General features: G+C 40.4%; 1 protein-coding gene across 1 annotated transcript in view; it reads left to right on the top strand.

Moving 5' to 3' along the window:
- Positions 1–13,369, top strand: part of ADCYAP1R1 (ADCYAP receptor type I) — a 133,708-nt gene extending 120,339 nt beyond the window's left edge. Inside the window, 5 exon segments of the mRNA XM_062505264.1 lie at positions 1,929–1,982; positions 4,779–4,862; positions 10,045–10,174; positions 10,404–10,445; positions 13,160–13,369. Coding sequence (XP_062361248.1) covers positions 1,929–1,982; positions 4,779–4,862; positions 10,045–10,174; positions 10,404–10,445; positions 13,160–13,369 — 520 coding nt within the window.
- Positions 13,370–24,469: the final 11,100 nt, after the last annotated feature.

Raw genomic sequence — 24,469 nt, 5'->3', positions numbered from 1 at the left:
GCTGCACCTCCATCAGAATTACTCCACAGTGCAGGACTTGGATCTGTGCTCTGGATATCAGAGAGAATAACCCAGCTTGATAAAACAGAAACTCCAGAATTAATACAGAGGAAGAATCAGGACACAGAACCTTGAAGCTACAGTTAATTTAAAGGCTGTTTTTGTTGGAAGAATTCTGCCTTCTGCTACCAGCTTTATTCTCTAGAACACAGGAAATATTAGGCTTAATCTCTTCATTATTTCACTCCAAATATAGCAATGGTGCTCTCCTTTATATGTCCACTCTGTAAAAGTTAGAAAAGCCAAGAATGAGCACTGTAGATAGGATTTTTGGCTCTCTTTGACCATTCAGGTTCATCTTCAAGCCTCAGATCTAATCAAGGGTCAGATTTACTGGACAAAAGGTTCCAGTCCAAATTCATGCTTGTTAAACATTTGTTTTTAACCATTGCATTAATCTGCAAGCACCCATTAAGCTTCAGCTTCTTATTTTGGTGGTATTAGCAAGGAAAAGTAGAACTCTAGGTAACAAGACTAAGAAATTAGGATTTGTTTTCCATTAAAGACTAGAGATAACGTTTTTGTTTGTTTGGTTGGTTGGGGTTTTTTTTTTGTTTTTTGTTTTGTTTTGGTTTTGTTTTTGTTTTTTTTTTTTTTTTTTTTTTTTTTTGCTGTTGTTGTTGTTTTTGGGGGTTTTCTGGGGGGTTTTTTGTTTTCTTTTTTTCTATTCCCCATGAAGAGCACAACATTTGTTGCACTTTTAGCAGGACAGCAGGTGATCTACCTGGTTTAATAAAACAATCCTGCCTGGCTCCTTCCACAGTCAGTAGTGACCTACTCAGTCCAGAGAATAAAATCCTTTAGTATAGCTTATTTAACTTTAAACAACAAATTTAAAATAGTTCACCTCACTTTATGGCCGGTTTCTCACCAGTCTCTGCCAGGCTGGCATGGGGTGACAAGGAAAAAGGCACGCAGCTATTTTGTTATTTTGTTAACCTCAAAAACTAGACAAATAAAAGACAATTTTGCCGAGAAGCAGCTGTGCTTACTCTGTATCTGGATGGGAGGGCTGGAGGACTCTGCCTGCACACAGCGGGTCAGAGCTGCAGCCACTGCAGTGGGATGGAATTGTAGAATCTGCTTGCTGCTCACAGAACAAGTTTGGTCTGTAAGGGCATGGGGCTTGTGAATGTAGTTGGTGTTTTGAAGGGAAACAAGTGCAGCTCAGGGAATCCTCAGCTACTGAGCAGCAAGGGGATGTCTCCCAGCCTAGTGAAGTGTCAGCTGAGGGGAAGCGGGTGTGTGGCATAAATAATATATTATATGGATCCACTGTTCAATTTTCCCCTCTCTCTCCCATACAATCTCTCTACTTCCACTTTGGTTAAATTTCTACTGTATTTCAAAGCTTTATTTCATTGATTTTTTTTTTCCCTGCATTCCTTCTCCTGCTACTACACAGCTGCAAATCCTACTCATGGTGAGGTTACACAGAATTAATCAAGCAGGATGCGCAAAGATCTTTCATGAGGAGCAGGTTTAATTTGCATGAATCAAGTTCTGCCTTTACTGCATTTCCCCAAGGGCTCCCCTCCAGCACATTGAGAGACAAGGCACAAACCTCATCATTCCTTGTGTGTTGGAAGCAAGCTAAATTCAGAACCCTGACCATTTTCATTCTGGATGTACTTGGATAATGCAGCATAGCCTCCTTCCCCTGGATCAGCATGCTCGCTTCACTCCTCTCAAGCACCTCTGAGACATCTAGAATTGAACTGCACCCCCTTTTGCCTCGGATTTGTGCTCTCTCTCATTTGCATTGAGACGTCCAGGTGTTGGGTCTGATGTGGTGGCCTTCAGCCACATCATCCATCTCTCATTTCATCCCAGGAGTGTTTAACTTTTTCTTTCCCCTTCCGCCCTAGCACCCTCCCTCTTCCTCCCAGATGCAGCTGCAGTCCCTGCCCAGGACACTTGCGGTGAGACCCAGCTCGTTTGCCTTTAGCTGTCTAAAGTCTCGTACTCGATCTGAGCAGTCCAGTCGTCGTCTGTGGTCACCCGGGGACATCAGGGCACCTCGGGCACACAGAGCATCCCCTGTGGCTTAGATGTCTCTGTCACACAGGCCAGCTCAGCCTGGGAGTCCCTGTCCTTTCCCTGAGTGAGTTCAAGGTGATAGTTCAGTTTGGAATCTGTCTCTGGCACGTAGAGTTAGATGTGACCGATTCTGTTCTCTGTGTGACTACAGAGGTCTGAGGATCCTGCCCTGATTCGTGTAGTGTTTTCATACCCATCATCTCATCTCTGTCCATTTTCTTATATTTGTCTATTTTTTTCCTCCTTCATATTTTTTTTTTCCTGGTTCCTGCCTCCTCTGTCTCTTCTCTCTTTCTCCCTTCCACCAACGTGTCTGGTTTGATAATAAATAAAATTTGCAAAATAGAAGGGGAGGGAGAAAGAAAAGAAAACATTTATAAATTCTGTAGTCTAAAGATCTGGGACACTTTACACCATCTAAGATCAGAGAGATATCTCTACTGAAAATAGAAATGGCAGAAAATAAGTTCTAACAGCACTGAAATATTAAGATTTTCCTAAGAAATGCTAGCATTGTTTTGCATCTCAAACCTGTGTGCAAATGTTCCCTCACTGGGTGGGGAGCAGCAGTTAATCCTTAGGTATTATCCTTATTGTATATTATCGTTAGATAATATTTTCAAAATCAAGTCTGTTTTTTTCAATAATTCTAGCAAATACCAAGTGCTGTCATGATAGGTCTGTTCACCAGGAAAACCTGTAACAAAATCAGTCCCTGCCAAATAAACAGGGCATAAGCAGTAAAGGAAACATGGATGGGAATTTATTTCTAGATTGCCACAGCAACATTAAGTCTATCATTGAAGAGCACAGACCCCTGCAACAGCCCATGGCTAAGACTTTTCAAAGTGATTATTGATTTTTAGATATTTCCTTTTCAGTTTCTGTACCTCAATATGCCTCGTAAGTGTTTCTTTTCAACACAGGCTGAACAGCCCTCTTGTGGTAAAAATTGGTCTAAGAAATGTGTTTCAGATCAAGTGATCAAAAAAAAATGAGTGGCACTCAAAATCCATAGTCAATTCTGAAAGCTTCAGTCACAATAAAATGGAACTATCCCTAAAACCTCCTTACTCATTTTTGATCAGTCTAAGTGGACAATTAATACCCAACTCAGCTCAGTGAAAAGCAGGTGGTGCAAAAATCTAGCACAGAAATTATAGTGCAAAGGGAGCAGTCATTTTCATGTTTACTTCCTCAGCAACATCCAAGAAATGAAATTCATTTCATGAGTTGAAACATGGTTTCTATACCTATGTGCTGGATGTGTGCATGCCACAAGACTGTGTTCTTTCCAGCTCTTATACTGTAATATTTAATAGGAACACAGTTATCAGGCTTTAATTATCCGAAAGGAAGCAAAACATGACTCCAGTGGTGGGGATTGACTTAAAGGAGGTAAAAGTAGGGAGAAATTTAGTGTTTTCAATTCATCTTGGTTTACTGTTCAGATTATAGATTACTTGAGTTGTGAACACAGGTCTTAGACTGTGTGAGAGAAAAGGAGTTGGGTTTGTTTGAACAAACTTAAATATTTGCCTTGAAAGCAATTGCTTTAAAAATCAATGTATTAACCTTTATATTAATGGACGTTTAGTCAGGGTACTCAGTGGTGTTTGGTGTTCATCCCATCCTAGACTGAACATCTAAAACAGGTCAGATGTACCTGGCCAATAAATGTGTGTTTCTCTCTCAACCATTTATTCTGATGATTCTCAGGGTCCTAAGGATGTCTGTTTTACTTAGACATCTCTACTGTAAACATCCAGCCTCTCCCGAGATGATTCCCACCAAAACAACCACATGTTGAAAACAAAACAAAAATTTTCCCCTTCAAAGTCGACAAGAAATCACTACTTTCAATTTTCACGTTTTGCAGCCCAGATATAAAATCTCTTACAGGATCCCTCCAAATACCTTTCCATGTTTCACATTACCCTTCTTGTGACTGATTTAAATAAGCCTCTCCTAGCTGGCTGGAAAGGAACTACTTTGTTCTCTGTAGCAGCTGTTCCTAGAATCCAGCGTGCAGGGATCAAGGTCCTGCTCCTCAGTGTATGAGCCTGCTGCTTTGATGAGCACGCCGTCGTGGTGTGTGTGATGAAAAATAAAAAAAAAAAAAAATTACCAGCCAGGACTGCACATTCCATACTGAGTTCCCGCCCCATCAGGGAAAAAGTGCTTTGGTGTCCTCACTGGAACCTCTGTGTTAAAAAGAAGGGATCCACACTACAATGAAAATAAGGAACACCTGACCCAATTCACCTTAGATTGACCCCCATCCTGCAAGTTTATGTTACTCTCTGATTGTTCTCCATGAGCATGCAGCCAACTTCCATTAAATATATTGTTCTGTGACCCTCTGTACAAAACCAGACCACGCTGGACAGGCCGTGTGTATTTTGGGATGCGTTAGCGCTGCCCCCCTGCCTTCAGGGTGTTTGAGTTTTGGTTTGTCCATGAATCAGCACATCAAAACGGCCAGCAACAGCCAGTGCACCTTAATTTTATTTACTTTTTTAATTTCTGCTTCAGTCAAGCAGCTGGTTCGTGCTGTGACTCCATTCTGTCGTGTCCGCTTTCCATCTTTGTGACGTGTCTCATGAAATGTGTTGAAAGTGACCTACCTTGGCCTGTTCACGATATGCTGAAAAAAATGCTAATCTTGTCATATTTAGCAGCTGCGTTCAGAAATGCTACTGTAAGCCTAAGAGGGCTAACCAGCACTCTTGCAAGATGTCAGAACTATCAACCATTACCCTGTAAGTGTACGCACTCCTGTGACATTACTGTGTGTGTATGACGCATGTTGCAATTAAGTGAATGGATGAGAGCAGAGGGGAAGTAACCAGAGAGCAAAGCATTCATTTAGTTCTTGTTGCATGTAGAATTATTTTTTGTTCTTGTTCTGTGCTTTTGCTGATGCACCACGATGGAGTATTTCAAGGTTGTTTTAATTCTTTTCTCTTATTTATTTTTTTAATTATGGCTGATGCTATTTATGGTTTTGGGTAGTGTCTGTACAGAATTAATAGCTGCTCTTAATTGTACTGCAAAGAGGTGAGCACCTTGATGCTGAGAGAAAATGTTTCACCTGAAAGTTTCCTAGAAGAACTGGGCGAGATTGAGTCAATCAGACCCTCAGTGGGTATAAAACATCTTTTGTCCATTGAACTGAGTGAAGTTAATTTAGTAAACATCCAGGGGTGAAAAAGTTGATCTAATATCAAAATGAATTGTGTCCATCAGAATTTATAGCATCATAGAATCACTGAGTTAGAAAAGACCTCCAAGATCATCAAGATCAGTCCAGCATTGTCAAATATTGTCAGATATAGAGTGAAGCATCCAGAAGAGTGAATAAAAGCCAGTCAGCCAAGAGCTGTGTGAATTATTCACTATCCCATAGTCCACCTGACTCCTTGCTCCTTGCACAAGAAGCCCAAAGGTTTCCACAAATTCATGGGACCATTAAGGTTGGGGAAGCGCTCCAAGGCCATCCTCTCATTTTGTTTAGATGAGGCACAAGTTCAGACACCTATTATATGTTTTCTGATGATCTGTCTCCTGAATTTCTCTGCAGTTTTATAAGTGTGAATCAGCATTCTCTGAGGTGTCCCGACACACAGACCCAAAACTCCATGATTTTGCTAGAGAATATTTAGTAATTCTCATCAACACCATTAAGGAAAGAAGATTGGTTTGTAACTTAACTGCATATATGTTCTTTAGTTAGGAAAAAAGGAAATTAAAGTGAATTTTCTGTGTGATTTCATATATCTTTGAGGTATTTAAGAAATAGAACAATGAAGATGCTGAAATATATTAAATTAACAGACTGGAACCATGCAAAAGCAGATAGAAATACAGAAGACAAAAAAAAAAGAGCAGCTCCATCTTCTACAAGAGAGCAGCTGAAGTCTAACAACAGATAGGAAAAACTAGGAGTTAGGTTTAGGAGGAGATAATTTGAAATATAAAGTTCACTGCCTCACGGACATCCTGATGCAGCACAGATGACATGGTGGGCCTTGGCACAGAACCAAATTTTACATTATATGCAGTGTTTTTGTAAGATGGGGTCTGATAACGCTCAAAGGGGAAATCCTCTCACCTAGTCAAGGGCAAGAAGAGTTCAGCCTAAACAGGAGGAATTTGAACCTATGCTTTTTGTGTCTGATGAAGTATGAAAGTCTTGGTAAGCTTCCCTCTTCTTCAAGTCCTGGGTCTGAAGATGTGGTTTCTGCCTGGAAAAAAATAAAAAACCTGGAATCATTCAGGTATCCAGGTGTTTCTTCAGAGGTTTTGGAAGTGATGCTACAGATCTAATTAAATTTTTGGGAAAGACTGGAAAAGATCTGTCAGGGAGATTACTGAGATTCCTGAAAGTCACGCTAATATGTTCAGCATTTTATGATAAAATAAATCTTTCATTTTGTGATAAAATAGATCCTTCAGTTTATTAAACATGAACTGTGTTGAGCATTTCATTACTAATGACATCCTCTGCCTTCATGGATTATCCTTCCGTTTGAAATATTGTCACAATTCTTTTTTGCACAGAGTTATGGTGGAGATAAAGAATATGTACCTTCGGCCAGAGAAGTTGGGTTCCTCTAATCACAACCTCACAAATCTACAGGGCAGAAATTTGTGTGACAAACTCCATGCAGGTTCCCTTTGAGGTCAATGGATGGATTTAGGATGTGATAAGAAGTTCTTTAGGGTCAGAGGATTTGTCCTTGTGTCAGTGATTCTTGTTTTTCATAGACAATAAAGGGAATTTAAGCGTGCATTTAATTTAATTAAAAATAGATGCCATCATGCAGATATGTCACAGCATTAAGTTAATCAATATATACATAAATAAATGTATTCAGTACCCACAGGGTTTACAACAGGAGTCACCTCTTGTTAAAAGGACATCTGTAGCACACAATAATTATGTTTTAAAAGTGTATTTTTCTCTCCATTGACTTTAGAGGCATTTTAAAAATAATTTCACTATCAATATCTATGCTGTGTATGTCCAAACCTCAGTGAGATGCATGTTGCTTTTCAGGACTACAGACCTTGATGTCTTCATTGCAAAAGTTCGTATTTGAGCCAAGCATTCCACTGAAGACAGCTTTTAAACTGGGCAATTCTCTTATTTTACGTAGGCAGGACTAAATGGACAACAATGATATAATCTTCCTTCAAAGTCTATGGTTTGGAGATTATTTGCTTCTCTTTTGTTTTTGTTTCTCAAAAAGATTGAGCGGTTGAGATTTCAGCAGTCTCCTTAATAAATATGGATGTGCAATGGATAAACAAAAGCTTGATTCTTTCAAATATTGGTCAAATTAGACAACCTTCCTAATTAGTGTTTCTTTTAGCATGAAGTTCTAATTTCATTATTCAATAGAGGAGCAAGGGAGAGCAGAGGACAGCATTATTTGTTTGTACTAACATTTAATGGAGAGTCCACATTCATAGCCGTGCTACTGGAGAAAGTCTTCTGTTTGAAGTGGTTTTAAGGAAAGTAACAGCTGGAAAACTGAATGTTAGCCTCAACAAAAACTGATATTCAAATTTATATTTTTTGTTTTGTTGTTTTTTTGTTTTTTTTTTTGTTGTTGTTTGCTTTTTTGTTTTTTTTTTTTTCTATAAAGTAACCTTAAGACTTTCCTCTCCCCAGGAGAACATGAACAGACTTTTGCTGGACCTTTTGGAGAACATTATCTTCCAAACAACTACTTGAACAATTATTGTCCTCAGAACTTCTAGATCCATCCCCTCAAGTTTCTTTCCTCTCTGAAAGAGTGGGGGAAGGAAAGAGGATTAATATCTTTGGCTGTTACACACCTGAGAATTCCACTGCATCCTTTCAGATTTTCATTCCTTGTTGCACACAAATTTGCACATCTCACAGGACCTGCTTGAAGTCTTCTCTCTTCTCAATGTTCTTGAAAAAAAGCAATTTATCATCGTCCATACAGGCATTAGTGTCTTTCAAGATTTTTTCTTATAATTAAAATCCTCTTTTCCTCTTTATTGATCTGAATAATCTATAAACTTCAGAATGTGTATTTAATGCATTTTCTTCCTGACTTTTATGACAATATTGAAGACAACACCTCAAATCAATTGATGATGGTATTATATTTCCAGATCCTACAAACTAATTGTGTGATTAATCAGGTATAATTAATGCCAGAAAACTGAAAATAAAAAAAAAAGACTTCCTCTTCATCTTCCCCTAAATTAATCTCCCTAGAGTGCGCTGAGACAGAACATATTAATAGACAATTCTATTCTGACTTTTAGATCAAAAAAACATTTATCCTTTTGTTGTTGTTGCTGTCATTAAGTCTGAATATAAATGTTAAAAGATATGGTGAGATTATATTTTTTTGTCCACTTTATTACCTTTAATTTGATTTTTTTAAAAATTCCGTGACTAGTTTAAGACACGTATGTTCTTTCCAACCACTTTTAACAGAGACAACACTATTCTATAATCTCTTCCTCAACGTTTCTGTTCCTTTTTATCAACCTGCTTGCATGTCCATAGAGAAAGGACTCCAAAAGCTCCTTTACACTGGCTCACTCCTCTGTAGATTACTTTTTTTAGAGATCATCAAAGCTGGCCACTCTGAATGCTCTTCATCACCCTGTTCCTCTCTTTTCAAAATGTTTTGGCCAATGCCTAATTTTATAACCCACAAGAACAATGTTCTTTGTTTTGTGGGGTCTTCACCATGACCTGAGGTTCCGTATCCATCGTATTTATGGCTCAGCCATGTGTCCTATTCCCAGACCACTAGTGGAGAGAATTGTGCTCACAAAATTCTTGAAAGCGTGTTAATTAAACCTTTGGTGCTGCTAAAACAATCACATCATTTTGGGCTATCATTGAGCATGTATTAGCATATTCAAATCTGTCTGCAAAGTACCAAATAGATAAAAGCACAAGGGAGTTTTGACAAATATGCAACTCTGAAAAAGCTCTATGGCTTTTTGTCTTCCTTTGTCCTCCATCTACCTTCTTCACTTACCTGAATGTAATCAGTGATATTCTTCCCCTCTGAAAATGTCCTGGAGGTTTTTTAGGTCACTTTGTTCATATTAAGCACATGCCTCCTTTTCAGAACAACATTTACTTTCTCTTTCCTTTTTTTTTGGTTCCTCAATCAGACAGACAGTGACACTCCCCAAAACATGCACAAGTCTTTGCTGGGCCCTTCTTTGGGGGAATTTCACCAGTTAAGTGCTCACATGTAATACATTAATTTCCAGCCTTTTCGTTTATATCTGATGAGCTTAATTTCCCTCTGAAACCTCTTTATTCTGAAGCAGTGAAGTAGTTCAACAGTGGAATTGCACTTAGATTTCCAACAGTATAAATTGAGACCAAAATTAATAGTTTGGAGTACAAGAACATGCAGGGGGGCTATCTTTTATTTGTATGGCTGTTGGTTTTTTAGCTTTATTTGTGTGGTTGTTATGGAATTTTTTTTGCTGTGCAGAAACATATTTGGACACACACACACACACAAAAATCAGCAAAAAGAGGTTATTTCAAGCACTCCACTGGGATTAAGCAATAGGGTGAGAGGTTTATAATTATACCATGGTACCAGTCTGAACCCTTCATTTTTTGGCATGGTAGGAGGAAATTCCTGGTTATAATAGTGCCAATTAAAATAGCAGCAGAAAGCATTTAGCATAATTAATGTGCCATTGCTGTAGTGGTGTGAAGAAGGGGGAGCAAACTGCAGTGTGTGTGCAAACAGTCTTTGGAAACAAGTAGGGATGTTGCATATTTGTTTGTATAATTATGCAGTGTACGTATTTCCCAGAAGTCTGTCAGTAAAATATTATCTGTGCTTTCTTCTTTAATTAAAGTGCAGGCTGCTAATTGCAAGGCTGCATTAAAGTTCTTTCCCTCTGTTGTGACAGGAGACTGGCTCGCTCCACCCTGCTGCTGATCCCTTTGTTTGGAATTCACTACACGGTGTTTGCCTTTTCTCCTGAGAATGTCAGTAAGAGGGAGAGACTGGTCTTTGAATTGGGACTGGGATCCTTCCAGGTGACTGTACACTGAATTCAGCTTTCCCCAGAACCAAACCTCTATTCTCTATAACTACTTGGCATGTACAGCTCTCAGAGTGTGTCTCTGCTCATTTATATGTCTGTCTTGTATACAAGGATTTGGGGTTTGTTTGTTTGCTTTTTTCGTTTCCTTTAACTCCAACTATTTTCTGCAATTCCTTCAGGATTTGAATTATTTTTTTCCTTTTTCTCTCCCATTTCCCTAGGGTTTTGTTGTTGCTGTTCTCTACTGCTTCTTGAATGGGGAGGTAAGACTTTTAATATTTAATGTCCCTCACCTGTCACCCACATCCCATTTTCTTGTGGGAGTAACTGCTGTTCCAACTGTCCATTCTAACTCATCACCCACCATAATCCCTGATACTTTAGTCTGAATCTCACAATTCTCAGGAAAAAAAAAAATATATATATATATATATATATATATATTAAAGTATTTGTGATGTTTTCATCAAACCAAAACATTGGCTTTCCCAGAAATGATGGCTCAGATTAAGGCTTCCTGGCAGGGGTTGGATATGGTCAGGTCTCTTTGAAATGTCATCCCAGGTGCAGAATTTTGCACTGGTTTTGTTGAACTTTGCCCTGTTCTTTCCAGCCTACTCTCCCAGCCTGTTCAGCTCTCTCCAAGAGGTCTGACATGTCCCTGCCACCACCCAGTTTGGAGCCCCAGCCAAACTGGTGATGGTGTTTTCAATCCCATCACTGAGATTGTGATGAAGATGATGAGGCCCTGGCACAGGTTATGTGACTGCCTCATCCCTGGAAGTGTCCAAGGCCAGGCTGGACAGGGTTTGGAGTACCCTGGGATAGTGGGAGGTGTCCCTGCCCATGGCAGGGGGTGGAAGGAGATGACTTTTAAGTTGTCTTCCAACCCAAACCTTTCCATGCTCTGTGTGGAACAGTGTGGGGTCCAATATCAATACCTGGAGGACGCCATTAGAGATAAAGTGCCAGGCAAAATAAAAACCATTGTTCACCTCTCAATGTGGTCTCCTTCCCCTCTTGCAGATCATCCACCCACTCTAAATCTTGCCAGCTTTCCCAGCAAAAAGCTGAGCGAACCAGTGTCAAACCCTTCACTGAAATTTGAATTTTCGTGGTTCCTTGGCCTCTTTTGCTGGCACCACCCAGCTGGTGGCAGCTTCTGTCCTGAGCCCTGCCACCTTCATTCCTACACACACACAGCCCAAGGGTGTCACATGTCTAGAGCCATCCCCCAAACACCACCTGGGTGCCTTGCAAGCCTCACACTCCTCTCAGCACATGGCAAATGCTCCTGCTGGCCACATTTGGTTTTTTTCTGGTTCTCCTGCTCCAATCTGCATTTCCCTGCCTGTTTGTCTGACTGTCTATCTGAGGTAATTATTCTCTGAATTGAATGGAAAAGGGTTCCCTGCTCAACGTTGCCTTAAGAGGAACATGGAACATCTAGAGTTCATCCATTCTCTCCTCCACTACACATCTCTTGTGCAGCCCAACAGTTGGAGTCTTTTCCTAAAATCTACTTCTTTTCTTCTTTTGAAGGGGGCTGAGTGCAGGTATAGCCTGGCATTGCTGATCTCTGGTACCAAAAGGTCTCAAACTCCTTAATTCAAGTGATTCCTTCTCAGATAAACCACAACAATCTCCAAGCTCATCAAACAAACTGATGGGTTAATTTTGGTCATGGGCATAGTCAAGACCCTATGAGGCCCCTTGGAAGGATTGGGGGGGTGATTCTTTGACAAACCAACACAACCAGATTAATTGAAGCCAGATTCCCTCTCAAGACATCAGAAAATGGTAATTAGAGGATATCTTGTGCCTCCACTAAATTTCCAACAGCAAGAAAATGTTTGGAATAACACACTTTTCCAGATGCAAACACCATTCCCTTTTTACAGAGGTAGTGTAACTCCATGCTCTGTCTAATCTATAAATATCTATGCCTTAACCAAAGTAGGAATTCGGAGGTCCTAGAAGGAGAGTGTAAGTTTTCCAGCTGGATATTTCCTCCCTGTAGTTTTCGTCCATACAGTTGAAGCCCTCGTTTAGAATTTTGACTTATACTGATCCATTTTGACAATATTAATGCAGGAAAATCCAACAATGTCTGTTACAGACAAGACAAACATCTTTGACACAGCAGCTCACTGGAGACTGGAAAAATATATTGGGAAAACATCTCTACATATTTCCTTGTTCTTACACTATTTCATTCAGAAATATGATACAGGAACATGGAATCAAGTAAATGTTGGTCTGAGCTACTACAATCTCTCTTACATTTAATCTTTACTACTTTATATATTTATACACTTGTGCACACCCAGCAGTGTTGCCCAGGAAGCTGGTAATGAGTGAAAAGTAGAAAAGCTGTGGGATTATTTACTTATTGCTTAAATTGAACTTCTGACCTTGGATTGCTTTCCTCTTGGTAATTAACTGTGGGTGCCCATAAAAAACAAAACCTCTCAAGGAAAGGAGAGTGGCACAGATGTACATTAACCCCTGAGCTGGTCTGCTTGGAGAGGATCTGAAAGCAGGAGGCAAAGTTTTCTGTAAACATCCATCCATTAATGACAGGTGAGAGAAGCTGCCTCTGTGGACAGGTGTTTCAATATTATCTAGTACTTTTTGATTGCTGGTTTCTTTGGCTCTTTATTATATCTTTGGTACTGCACATTGATGAAAACAAGCTATCCTTTTCTCCAGGTGGTGTTGATCAGGTCTTCCATGCACTTCTGGGCTGGTCCTAAATTATCTGGAGTCAGACACAGAACCTGGGCTGGGCTATAGTTCCCCACTACCTGCCCAGACCTCTTCCAGCCATGGAGAAGTAACTTCAGATTTTGCTGAAATGAGGAGTTTAATAATAACCTTAAAAATAGTTCTGTCGAATTGTGGGTTTTTTTCTAATCTTGATAATTTGTCAGCATGTCCTCGAGCAGCTAAGTACATAAAAAATGACCTTTTGAAGTTTCTCCCTAAAGGTGCAATCAGAAATAAAGAGAAAATGGAGGAGCTGGAAAGTCAACCGGTATTTTGCTGTGGATTTCAAACATCGCCATCCTTCTCTAGCGAGCAGCGGAGTGAACGGGGGGACACAACTCTCCATTCTGAGCAAGAGCAGCTCTCAGATTCGGATGTCCAGCATAAATGCAGAGAACCTGGCGACATGAGCAGCTGAGGAGAGCAAAGCAACCAATGAGCTAACCAAAAACCATCCTTGGAAAAGAAAAAAAATGAAATAATAGTTTTGGTGGTGGTGCAGGTCTCCTTTCCTTTCCTTTCCTTTCCTTTCCTTTCCTTTCCTTTCCTTTCCTTTCCTTTCCTTTCCTTTCCTTTCCTTTCCTTTCCTTTCCTTTCCTTTCCTTTCCTTTCCTTTCCTTTCCTTTCCTTTCCTTTCCTTTCCTTTCCTTTCCTTTCCTTTCCTTTCCTTTCCTTTCCTTTCCTTTCCTTTCCTTTCCTTTCCTTTCCTTTCCTTTCCTTTCCTTTCCTTTCCTTTCCTTTCCTTTCCTTTCCTTTCCTCTTCCCTTTCATTTTTTCCTCTCCTCTCCTCTCCTCTCCTCTCCTCTCCTCTCCTCTCCTCTCCTCTCCTCTCCTCTCCTCTCCTCTCCTCTCCTCTCCTCTCCTCTCCTCTCCTCTCCTCTCCTCTCCTCTCCTCTCCTCTCCTCTCCTCTCCTCTCCTCTCCTCTCCTCTCCTCTCCTCTCCTCTCCTCTCCTCTCCTCTCCTCTCCTCTCCTCTCCTCTCCTCTCCTCTCCTGAAAAAGCAAAGGAAATGTGTAAATATCTCTTTTTAACAGTCACTGTAAATACCCAGCTGTACTCAAGGCCATTAATGGAGAATGTTTAAAAGACAAACAAGAGGCCAAACCCACCCACTCAACTATTCCCATTTCAGAGCATCTGCAAGTAATCCGTGTCCATCCAAAGTAACAAACGATTGCTGTGCAGTTGTGATCCTTGGTTGCCAAACTGATCCTCCTCTGTGAATGGACATGACTGTTGCTTTTTTTTATCCCGCTTGGTTTCCATTTTTGGTTGGATCTACCTATTTTTTGTTTTTTTCCCCTAGTCCAACATATCTTAGCCTGTCCCTGTCTCTGGTACGTGAATTTCTACAGTGTTTCTCTTTGGATGGAGCTAACGTGCTTGGGTTGATCAATCCAGCTGATTCAGGAGCATCTCCAGGAAATGTAGTTCATGGCTGGATGCAGTCAGACATTCCCAGTGGATTTAAAGGAACAGCTGTGCCAACATGAAACTGCACATCAGTGCAGGAACTTCAGGCGAGAGCAGTGGGATCTGCTGTGCTTTTCTGTCCCCAGGGACGCTCCCAGGAATGCTTTCTGCTCTAGCTAAGCTGTGAATTTTCTAAAAGGGCCATGCAGTTGGGATATAGTTCTATTTTTGGCATCGATTGATAGATGGATCATTTGAACACGAATAACTGTCCCTTCCCTCCCACCTTAAGAGCAGGAGACATTTCCAGGATGGCCTTTCCCTCCAGATGACCTTGAGCCCTCTGCCCCAGTGACCACACGTGGCATTGGTGGCTTGGGCCAGTGCTGTCACACAGAGCGCCGTGCCTTTGCAGCCTGGTTGAATTCTGCGTGCAGACTCTTCCCTGCCAGAGCAAGGAGGCACGAGAAGGACCTGGCAGGATCACCCTGGAAAGTAAAAATCACCCGTGTTTGGTGAGAAAAAACAACTAAACTGAACAGTGAGATGGCACGGAAGGAAAGCATAAAGACTTTGGATGACTTCCCACACCTGGCAGTTCTCTCTCTCTTGGAATATTGTGTTTCTTTCACCACCAAAGGTCTTACTGTTTTTCTTGGAAAGGAACTCGAAGGTTATTTTGACCTTTGCCTTGAAGTTAAAGCCACGACTGCTACAAATCTACTTCAACCCAATGTCGATGATGTCAATTCTTAAGAGTCTTTATACAGCGCAAAAAAGGCTTCGAGGGCCATCCTAGCGCTCCCTTCATCTTGGATTTATGAATTTATGAACTGAAAAATATATATATATCAAATATATATATATATGTGCGTGTATGTGTATGCATATATTACAAACAAAGATGAAAATGGCATTTTAAATGTGAAGTTTTGAACTGAAACTAATAGTAACCAGGAAATTCAAAATTCAGGCTTGTTCTTCGGTGTTAGTTGACATGATCATACACTAAAAACAGGAAAAATAGTGAAATACTTGGAATTTTAGTGTCAGCTGAGTGTGAGCTTTTAATTTCACTGGTTTTTGTTAGTTCAAGTAAAAAAGAAAAAAGAGTTTTGATGTAGTTTTAAGCAAAGATTTTTAAAGATAATCCTAGTTTACTTATTTTTTAAAGGAGAAAAAAGAAAGTTCTCAGAAAGTTGTGAAAGAAATATTAATTATAATAATACTTAACACGTATAATCCTTTATGGGAATAATCTGCTCTTGGCTGGAGCCATCTAAATGAATGTAAATTTAATTTAAAACAGTCAGAAATGTTGTTCAAGGTCATATTGGTACAGGATCATGCTCTTAAGAGATGGGGACAGCCTTGTCATGTGAAACCTGCCGTGGCACAGAGGACCAGCAAAACTGTTGAAACCACTTCCATTTTACTCCAGGTTCATGAATGGGATTTATGTGATCCAAATACCTTTTTTTTTTTCTCCCCAAGTCTACAGCAACAATTTGCTGTTCTGAGACCAGAATTTGTTTCCCTCATCCCAACTCTCTGCAAAAGTCAAAGTGTTTTTAACTGTTAGATTGGCCTTCATCTCTCTTCAGATGCTTTTTAATTTTAGAAAATTTCCCCAGGAGCCAGGTGCTTTGCTGTCCAGACAGAGTTGGGGAAAGGCAGATTTATCAGGTAAATGCATACTTGGCAATGTTCTGTAGGATGGGCTTTCACAAGGATTATATTACCAACACTGTAAATGCATTATTTTAAAAAAGTCAAAAGCTATTTTTTTGCATGAATGGCTATTAGCCAGTTTTCAGTCATTAATAAATTAGAATTGTGGAGAAAAAGATGTCAAATAATTGCCTCTAGCTGGAGACTTTTTCTTGTTTCAGTCCAGAAAAAGGAGGTGTTTGTATTTATTTTTTTTTCTATTTTTCTGACCTTGCTTCTGGGTTTTGTTGTTTTCCTGGGCATTCTACAGTGCTCTGCAGTTTGAGTTGGTGGATCTCAGTCCAGTGCCTTGTGGGCAAATGTCCACATCACCAAAACCACCCTCTGACCCTGCACACTGGAGACCAGGTCCTCAGCTAATTTAAAATCAGGACAGAAAGCTGCTGTTATTGTTAGAACAAACCCACTTTGCCTGGAATTGGGATTTAGCCTCAGCACATTGTTATCACCATTAATTTTTGGTGGTCCCAGCTAGAGAACCCAAGCATGGAAAAGTTGTGAAAAGTTGGATTTGCTCCTTAATTCCTTGAGCCAATGCTCAGGAGTTTGGAGAGCAGTGGAGGGGAAATTTCTGTTGTTGCAGATGTTGTGTTTCTTGTTCAGCAGAAAAATTGAATCTGTCCACCAGCACTGACTTTACCAGAAGAAATGGGATCTTCAACATATTAAATATAAAATATATTATGCGAAAAAAAAAAGAAAAGAAAAAAAGAAAAACAGAAACAAAACCTTCTATTAATGATTTTATTTCTCTGAATGAAAGTGCTGATGCATTGGCAGGTCTGGTGTTTCTTGAGTCACTGGAACTTTCCCAGTGTCCCTGGAAATGTCACACTGGAGGTGGACACAGTGATGGGATCCAGACTCTGATGCCATGGCACAAACGAGCTCTCCACAAGTCTCTCTGTTGAATGTAAGCTGCAGGTGCTGGCCAGACGTGGCCACCCCACAGTGGCTGTTTTTCCATTTGTTTCAGGAGGGAAGAATCCAACGGGAGGTTTGCTTCTCTGTGTGTGTAAATATCAACTGAGTGTAACAGTGCTTTGTTTGATTTTTCACTGTGAAATATATTTTGGAGCTAGAAAGGCTGTGTTATTAAAAACAGTACACAATTAAAAAAAAAACAAGTGTGCAGTGCTCCTTGAGCCATTATTTCTATCATGTCCATAATGTATTTCCTGTCTAATGTTCTTATTTTGCTTTTATAAATGTACAAAAAACTTTCTGTGCTGCAGGTTTTGTGACTATTTACTGTATCTAACCACTGCTTGGATTACTGACTCGTCAGTGTGGAGTGCTGGTACTTCAGGACAGTTCACATCCCAAAAATGAAAACTATGGCCTAGATTGTAAAGGACGAGGCTGTTTCATTGCTGCATGGTGATGCCACCTCCTCTTACTTTCAATTTTAGCATTTCTGGAACTCAGAGCCCAGGGAAAGAACCTTAAATGCTTAGTTCTGGGAAGTTTTGAATCATAGAGGAAAAACACCCACGTTCCTCTGCATCGTTTAAGTATTTGCATTTGAAAGCTAGGTGCTAACATGGAGTGGTGGGAGAAGGGGTGAAGGTAGGCAATTCCAGAAGAAAATGCAGTTTGGAAGTTAAATCCAGACACTTTACTGGGTGTTTGGCTCTTCCCTTTCAGCATCTGTCTTTTATTGCACTTTAAGGACAGTGCCCTGCAATGGCAAGGCTGAAAACAACCAGAAGTGGGCATGAACTGATGATTTGAGTTTACCTTTGCAAAGATTCCTCTCCCTGGACTCTCTCCATCATCAATGGCAAGTGTGAGACACCTTCCAGAAGGAATGAAGCTGATAAAATCAACAACCAAGACTGGAGGTGACCTTGAATGACAAATTTGGTCCAACTTTTCATGAGAAAGGGACACAAGATGAGTTTATCCAAAACCCTGTCCTGTCACCTCTTGAAAACCTCCTCTGGCAGGGACCACACCTCTGGGAAGGTTGTTCCCATGAATGTTCCCATGTTCTCACTCTAAAAAAAAAAAAAAAATATCTTTCTTATATGAAGATGATTCCTCTCCTGGTGCAACTTGCCACCCTGGCATTGTCCACATGGAATGTTGTGGAAAAGAGTACTTTATCCTCTTTCTGACCACTCTTTTAGTACTGGAATTGTTTGGTGAGGTCGCCGCCAAAGAGGCTTCTTTTCTCCAGGGAAAAATTCCTTCTGTTTTTCTTCACCGCACCCCCTGTCCATCCCTTTGATGATCTTCATGATCCTCCTTTTGACTTTCTCCAGTCTGGCCACTTCTTTCTTGCATTTTGAGGACCGGAATGGGACACAAGATAGAGTTTCTTGGAGTCATGCTCCAAACCTGACCATGAGACTCCGATCCTCCTCAGCAGTGACAGAAGGATTAATTGCCACAATTAGCCTTGCCCATGTGTTATAAAATTGTGGCTTTTCATAATATTTTCATATCAAAGGTGGATGAAATTCCACTTCTGGAAAGAAGGATAGATCCAGTGCTTGCATATGAAGGGACCTCTGGTCAGCCCAAAAATTCAGGTTTTTTTTTTTTTTTTCAGAAGTCCCATGGACAAAAGGAACTAGTAACTAAAGACAGGCAAAGCCAAAATGATCAAGAACAAAACATACTCACTCAATATGAAGGAAACTGTTTAATTGACATTATTTTCATATTACTGTCCTCCCATTCCTAAACTGACCACCTCTCCTTTTAAAATTCAGCACTGTTTTTTCAGCACTTTCTTTTCCCACTGGAAATTACTGTAAGACTTTTTTTGGCAGTTAAGAAAAAAATCCTTTATCTGAACCTCGAGTTGAAATAAGTCCTGGCTCACTTGGATTCCTTGTCATACTGATCTTGCCTCCAGTTTCCTTCTCTTTTCCTGAGATATGAACAGCTTTATTCATTTCAGATGAAGTCTACTGTTTGTCTTTGATCATACAGCTACAAAATAAGACTAAAAAGAATCATGTTGTTAAGCTGCACTTCTCTCAGCTCTAATCCAAATTTGAGCAGCGAAACCAATGCAAAGAAGCAAATACAGACAGACCACTAAGAATAGCAGGAAAATTACCTGGAAGCAGCAGGCCAAGCATCCTGGGGGAAAAAGGAAATTAAAAAGGAACAATAAAAATTGAGAGAAAGATTTCCAGTCCTTGAAAGTGTATAAATAAGATTTGGGGGTTGAACAACTTTTGTTCAGCCAAACCTAAAAGGAAAAGAACTCCAATATTTTGCTTTTCTGTTTTCAGTCATAATCTTGCAATGAAAGCTTTTCCAATCAAATGAATTGGACACACATTCAGTCAAAATACTGCAGGAAATCATCATTAAAATATGTTAAAATACACTGGTGGTGTCAGTTTTGGAGGTTTCAGTGCTTTTGTCTGACATTACTACTAAATCTCTACTAAATCTGGCCTGTGAACCATACAAATACCCAAATACCCAAATATCCACTCCTGACAGAAATTAGATATCAAAATTTCAGGGTTTTTTGCTATATAAAAAGAGGGGGAAAAAAATGTTCACAGTGACTTTAGCAAACAGTAGCAACAAAAGAAATGCAAACCCCATCAATTTAATTGACTTTATTTGCCTTGGTATTAGAACTTGGTTTTCAATAGTGTTTCAGAAACAATTGCCCATGCCAGAAGTTTTCAGTCTGTGGCTTGTGGATGCTCCAGAGCCCAGAGATGGTTTCTGAAGTGTCCATGGATGATTATTAAGAAAAATAACTTCATTCTGCATATACCAATAGATCCTTTAAGGTTACTGAAGAGCTTTAGTCCTTTTTGTATTGATGCAAAAGCTATCACAGATCAAAAACCTAGAAAATGCAACAAATTAAGATTTTCCCCATAAGAATATGTGGTTCTATGATATCGGACTTTCCCTTTTGTTCTGAGATCTTTCTCCTACGGGCAAGGCTCACAGAGCAAGGTGTGCTGATATGATTAATATTGTGCTTCTCCTGCTCTGCTCTGTGACCCTGCAGGGCAGTGGCTGGGAGCTCAGCAGAGCTGTCACAGCAGGGAAGGTCTCAAGGGTTGGTAAGAACAGGGTATGGGGACACCACATGGGATCCTGCTTGCATCCCAGACAGGATCAGTGTCTGCTGCAGGTCCTAAGTCATGTCTGTGGATATCTAGGGAACAGAGAAACTCACAGAGTGGGATTCAGTCCAACCTCAGAGTTTATCATCTCAGTGAAGGCAGTGTTCCAACTGTAGAAACATACATCATGCAAAAATACAAACAAATATCTGCTCTTAAGTAGTTTTCTTCCTTAGGAGTTAAATATTAAGAGCTATATTAGATTTTTGTCCCTTTCAACATCTGGAACTACTGGTATTAGGTATTCTGGCTCAGTTAAACCTCTGGAAGAGATCTTGTGTTCCTGAGCAGGACAGGCTAAGGACACACCCACATCATTTAGACACCAAAAGTGAAGATTTCTTCCTTTAATCTGGTCTCTCCACTTTGCCTTTGTGGTCACAAGAGAGAAATGAGCAATTTCAGAGGACAAGCATCGGCATTTTTGATGTCTGCTCCAGGGTGAGATGATTCACACTGTGCAAGTGGCTGTTTGTGTCCATCAGAACATCTCCCTGTCCAGATCAGAGACAGATGCTGACCCTGGGGAGGGCGACATAGAAATGAATTATCCCTGGCAACTTTGCCCAGTCACTATTGTTCTGTTTCATGAATGCTGAGAAATGATGGTCTTGAAAAGCTTTGGGCTGGTTCCTGTTGGGTATTACCAACCAGATTTGGGGGAGGTGGATGCCTGGTAAAGAGTTAGGAGCTCTCATGGAGAGTTTTCAGGATGCTTTTTCCACCCTGTCAGATTGTGTCCACACAACCAGCATTTCTGCGTCCAGGAGCAAACCACAGTGTATTGTGCACATGCAGGGGGGAAAAAAAAAAAAAAAAAAAAAAAGGGATTTTACCCTCTGATTTTAGCAGTCAGGCACATGCAACGAGTTCAGAATTGTATTTAAGAAGAAGTTAGGAAGATATGGAGGGTGCAGCAGCAGCTGAGGATGCTCTGATGTTAATGATGCTCCGTGTATATCTGTACTAAAGAGCTAAGTTCAGCTAAATACACATTGTACTTTGTGTATGAAAACACACCAGCAGAGCTTGAACAATGTTTTGAACCTCATGGTCTTTCACCTTCTTATGATTCAAGTTGCAATTTCCCATTGGCTTTCTTTTGGGGAATTCATCCATGTGAAGAATTACTGTGTGATATGACACTGTGTGATATGACACTCTTCAGTGTCTGAAATTACTTAGGCTTCTGCATATGCCTTTCCCAATGGACTTTGTGCTTGCAGAGAAGTCTCAAGAGGCCTTTGTGTATCAGTATATTCTGTAAAAAAACAAATATTTGGTGTGTTCATTCTCTTTCCCATCTCCTTGTCAATTTAGTGGCAATGCAACCTGCTATAGCTCTGAGAAGAACCAAGTTACTGGATGGAAAGCTGTATTTTGGCTTTTGACTGTGTCAAGGTACAAAGTTAGTGGCCTGTTTGGTCTAATACTGAACTTTTTTGGTCAAAATTGGTTTAACTGGTAATGGGATCTGGGGTTATTCAGCTTTGTTATGAGGTGGAAACACGATACCAACTGCTGCTTTCTAACCTTTTTTTGTGTTTTGAGAAATTGTTTTTAACATGTATACTGCTGTAGATGACACAATAAATGTATTATCATTTTGTAAAAGTCTGTTCTGATATAAAATTGCACCAAAGAGAACTTTTTGTCTGCAAACTTACAGGGTAGTGTATTCTTTTCCTGCAGTAGAAGCTCTTTAGGCTAAAAGGGTTTGCTGGCTTCTTCCTGGGAAGGAGACCCTGGAACCTGCTGGGCTAAGTCAGTCCTGGACCAGCCAGGGGGGAGGTCTGTGCCATGCCCAGTTTTCCTCCTCCATAAACCACTGCTGTTTATCCCCCTGCATCAGTATCAGACAGGAATGTGGATTAATATCACCAAATCAACTCTGTCTCTAAACACACTCTCTAAAAGCTCCTGTGGCTCTGGGTTTCATCCACACGTCCTCTGGACATGAAATATTATTCCTACAGGGTATAAACAGGAGAAGAAATTCTGTTGTCCTCAAACCAAGACGTTGCCCGTTGGAAAAGGTGGAAATAGATTGGTTTCTGTAACACCTGATGTGCTCCAAGGCTTCCTTTCTTTTCTAGTCAAAGCAAACCTGAAGAGTTTTATCATCAGGGTAATTTTTAAACTATCAAGTCCATTCAAACTCCTGAAACAAAGAATTCCACAGAATGTGAGCCATTTCTGATGTTTTTCCCATCCTTTGTTTCAGTTTCCATAAGCCTGCAACTTTTAACTGATGTTTTAGCCAAAGTGCAGGTACTTGGAGCTGTGTGCTTGGATGGAGAAATGGCCACACTTTTGGTGAAGTTGAGGTCAGAGATGTGTCAGGGAGCAGCAGGGCTGGAGAGCAGGACCTGTGAGCAAAGGGGGCCATGAGCAGGTGGGGAATTGGGAAGGACAGATATATATTTTCATTTTTGCTACATTTCAAATCACTGTAAATGCCCTTCACATGGATTTCCACAGTGACCTGATGCAGCCTCAGCCTTTTTTTTTTTTTTTTTTTTTTTTTTTTTGAGGGCTGGATAATGGGGCACAGGTCTCTCCTTCCCACCATGTGCAGAATGCCTATACCAGTCAGTGTCTCCCTAATCATGGAAATCAAACTAAAAAGCAAATGTAGAACAGGGAATCTGGAAAAACACTCTAATTGCTAAATGGTTTATATAGACTGATTTTGTTGTTTTTTTGTTTTGTTTTTTTTTTTTAGGCAGAGAAAGAAAAGGCACCTCCAAAATTATTTCAGCCACTTTACAAGCCTTATGCAAATATCCACTATTTCAAAGACAAAATACTACACTAGAGCACATTTTCTCCAAATCCCAGACACCTCATTTCAATGAGGAAAACATCATTTAGTAGGTGTATTGACAAACCCAGGAGCTACTACCTTGAATTCAGTTGTATTTTCTGAAATGGAACAAATCCTTTCCAGGTACTCAAATAATTCTTGATCTGGGTGTATCAGGCAGCCTCGGGGAAGCTCTCAATGTGCACAACAGGTAAAGCTGCCTGCTGGAAGGATTTCTTTTAACTGGGAGCCAAATTAATCAAACTTTCTGAAAACCAAACCTTAGTGCCATTATCAGAGTTAGAAATCTACTCTCAGTTAGAAATTTCATTTACCTTAACAAACTCTCTTTGCTGCAACGCCATAAAGAGCAGCTTTTGGAAAAGCAGGCTTTGATCTTTTCAGGGCGTCATGTCGTTTGTAAAGGGATTTAAAAGGAATTCTTGGAGAGTTAAACTCTGCAAAAGACATCAGGGGAATAGAGGAGGGGAAAGCAGCTGGTGGGATTTAATGATCTCGTGCAGCTGCCCCTTGGGAATGGTTTAAACTCTTTCAGGGGGGGTCTGGGAGCCCTGCCTGGCTTTGTGGGCTGCACACATCCAGCTCCAGGAGGTGGCAGTGGCTCCACACGGAACACACAGCACAGCTGGACATGGCTTGGGACATTTCTGCTGCCTTCCCATGGCTTCTGAGAAGCAAAACATCCCTTCCCGAAGTGTTCCCAACTCATAAAGACACCCACACCAACACAGGTGCGTCCCCAAAAAAGGATCAGGGTTATTTGCACAGCCCCAATCAAATATTTATCCAAAAGATTTTAGCACTCCCCAGGATTATTAACCTTTTATTTTATAAAGCCTCAGATGCAATATCCGAACTGACACAAACTAAATGTACAAACTCAGATGAAATATCCAAGCTGACATAAACTAAGCGCACAAACTCACAACAGCTGTAATTGCCACTTAAATTTTATAGATGTCCTTCATACATTTTGTCTACAAATTCTCGTTGCCGTGCTCTGCACCCAAACACAGCAACAGAGGTTACTTTTACAAATAAAGCTGATAAGAAAGAATAAACAAAATGATTCCTTACAACAAACATACGACATCGTGACAGTTGGGTTAAATGCCTAATTAATACAGAACTTATTTGAATCACATTTATAGAAGCCTGAACAATTCATCTCTGCTCTAATAGAATTGGAGATGAAGCACCTAAAATGAGCAGAGATTTGCAGGAGTGAAATGTCTGCTGACCTAAATAATTAACCAAGAGCAGAGCGAACTGAGGGACTGGATTGCTGGGGGTTTTGAGCTGAGTTGATGCTGGAATTCAGAGTGAGTGAATGGCTGTGGTGTCCAAGCCTGAAGCAGGTTTTCCTGGGAATGCTCCTGCCTCAACCCATCTCCTGTCCCTCCTCTGCCTTTTCTTTGCTTTTGGAGAGGCT

This window comes from Cinclus cinclus, chromosome 1 (genome assembly GCF_963662255.1).
Source record: "Cinclus cinclus chromosome 1, bCinCin1.1, whole genome shotgun sequence".
NCBI lineage: Eukaryota > Metazoa > Chordata > Aves > Passeriformes > Cinclidae > Cinclus > Cinclus cinclus.
The sequence above is the reverse complement of the archived record's forward strand: the minus strand, read 5'-3'. Positions and strand labels throughout refer to the sequence as shown.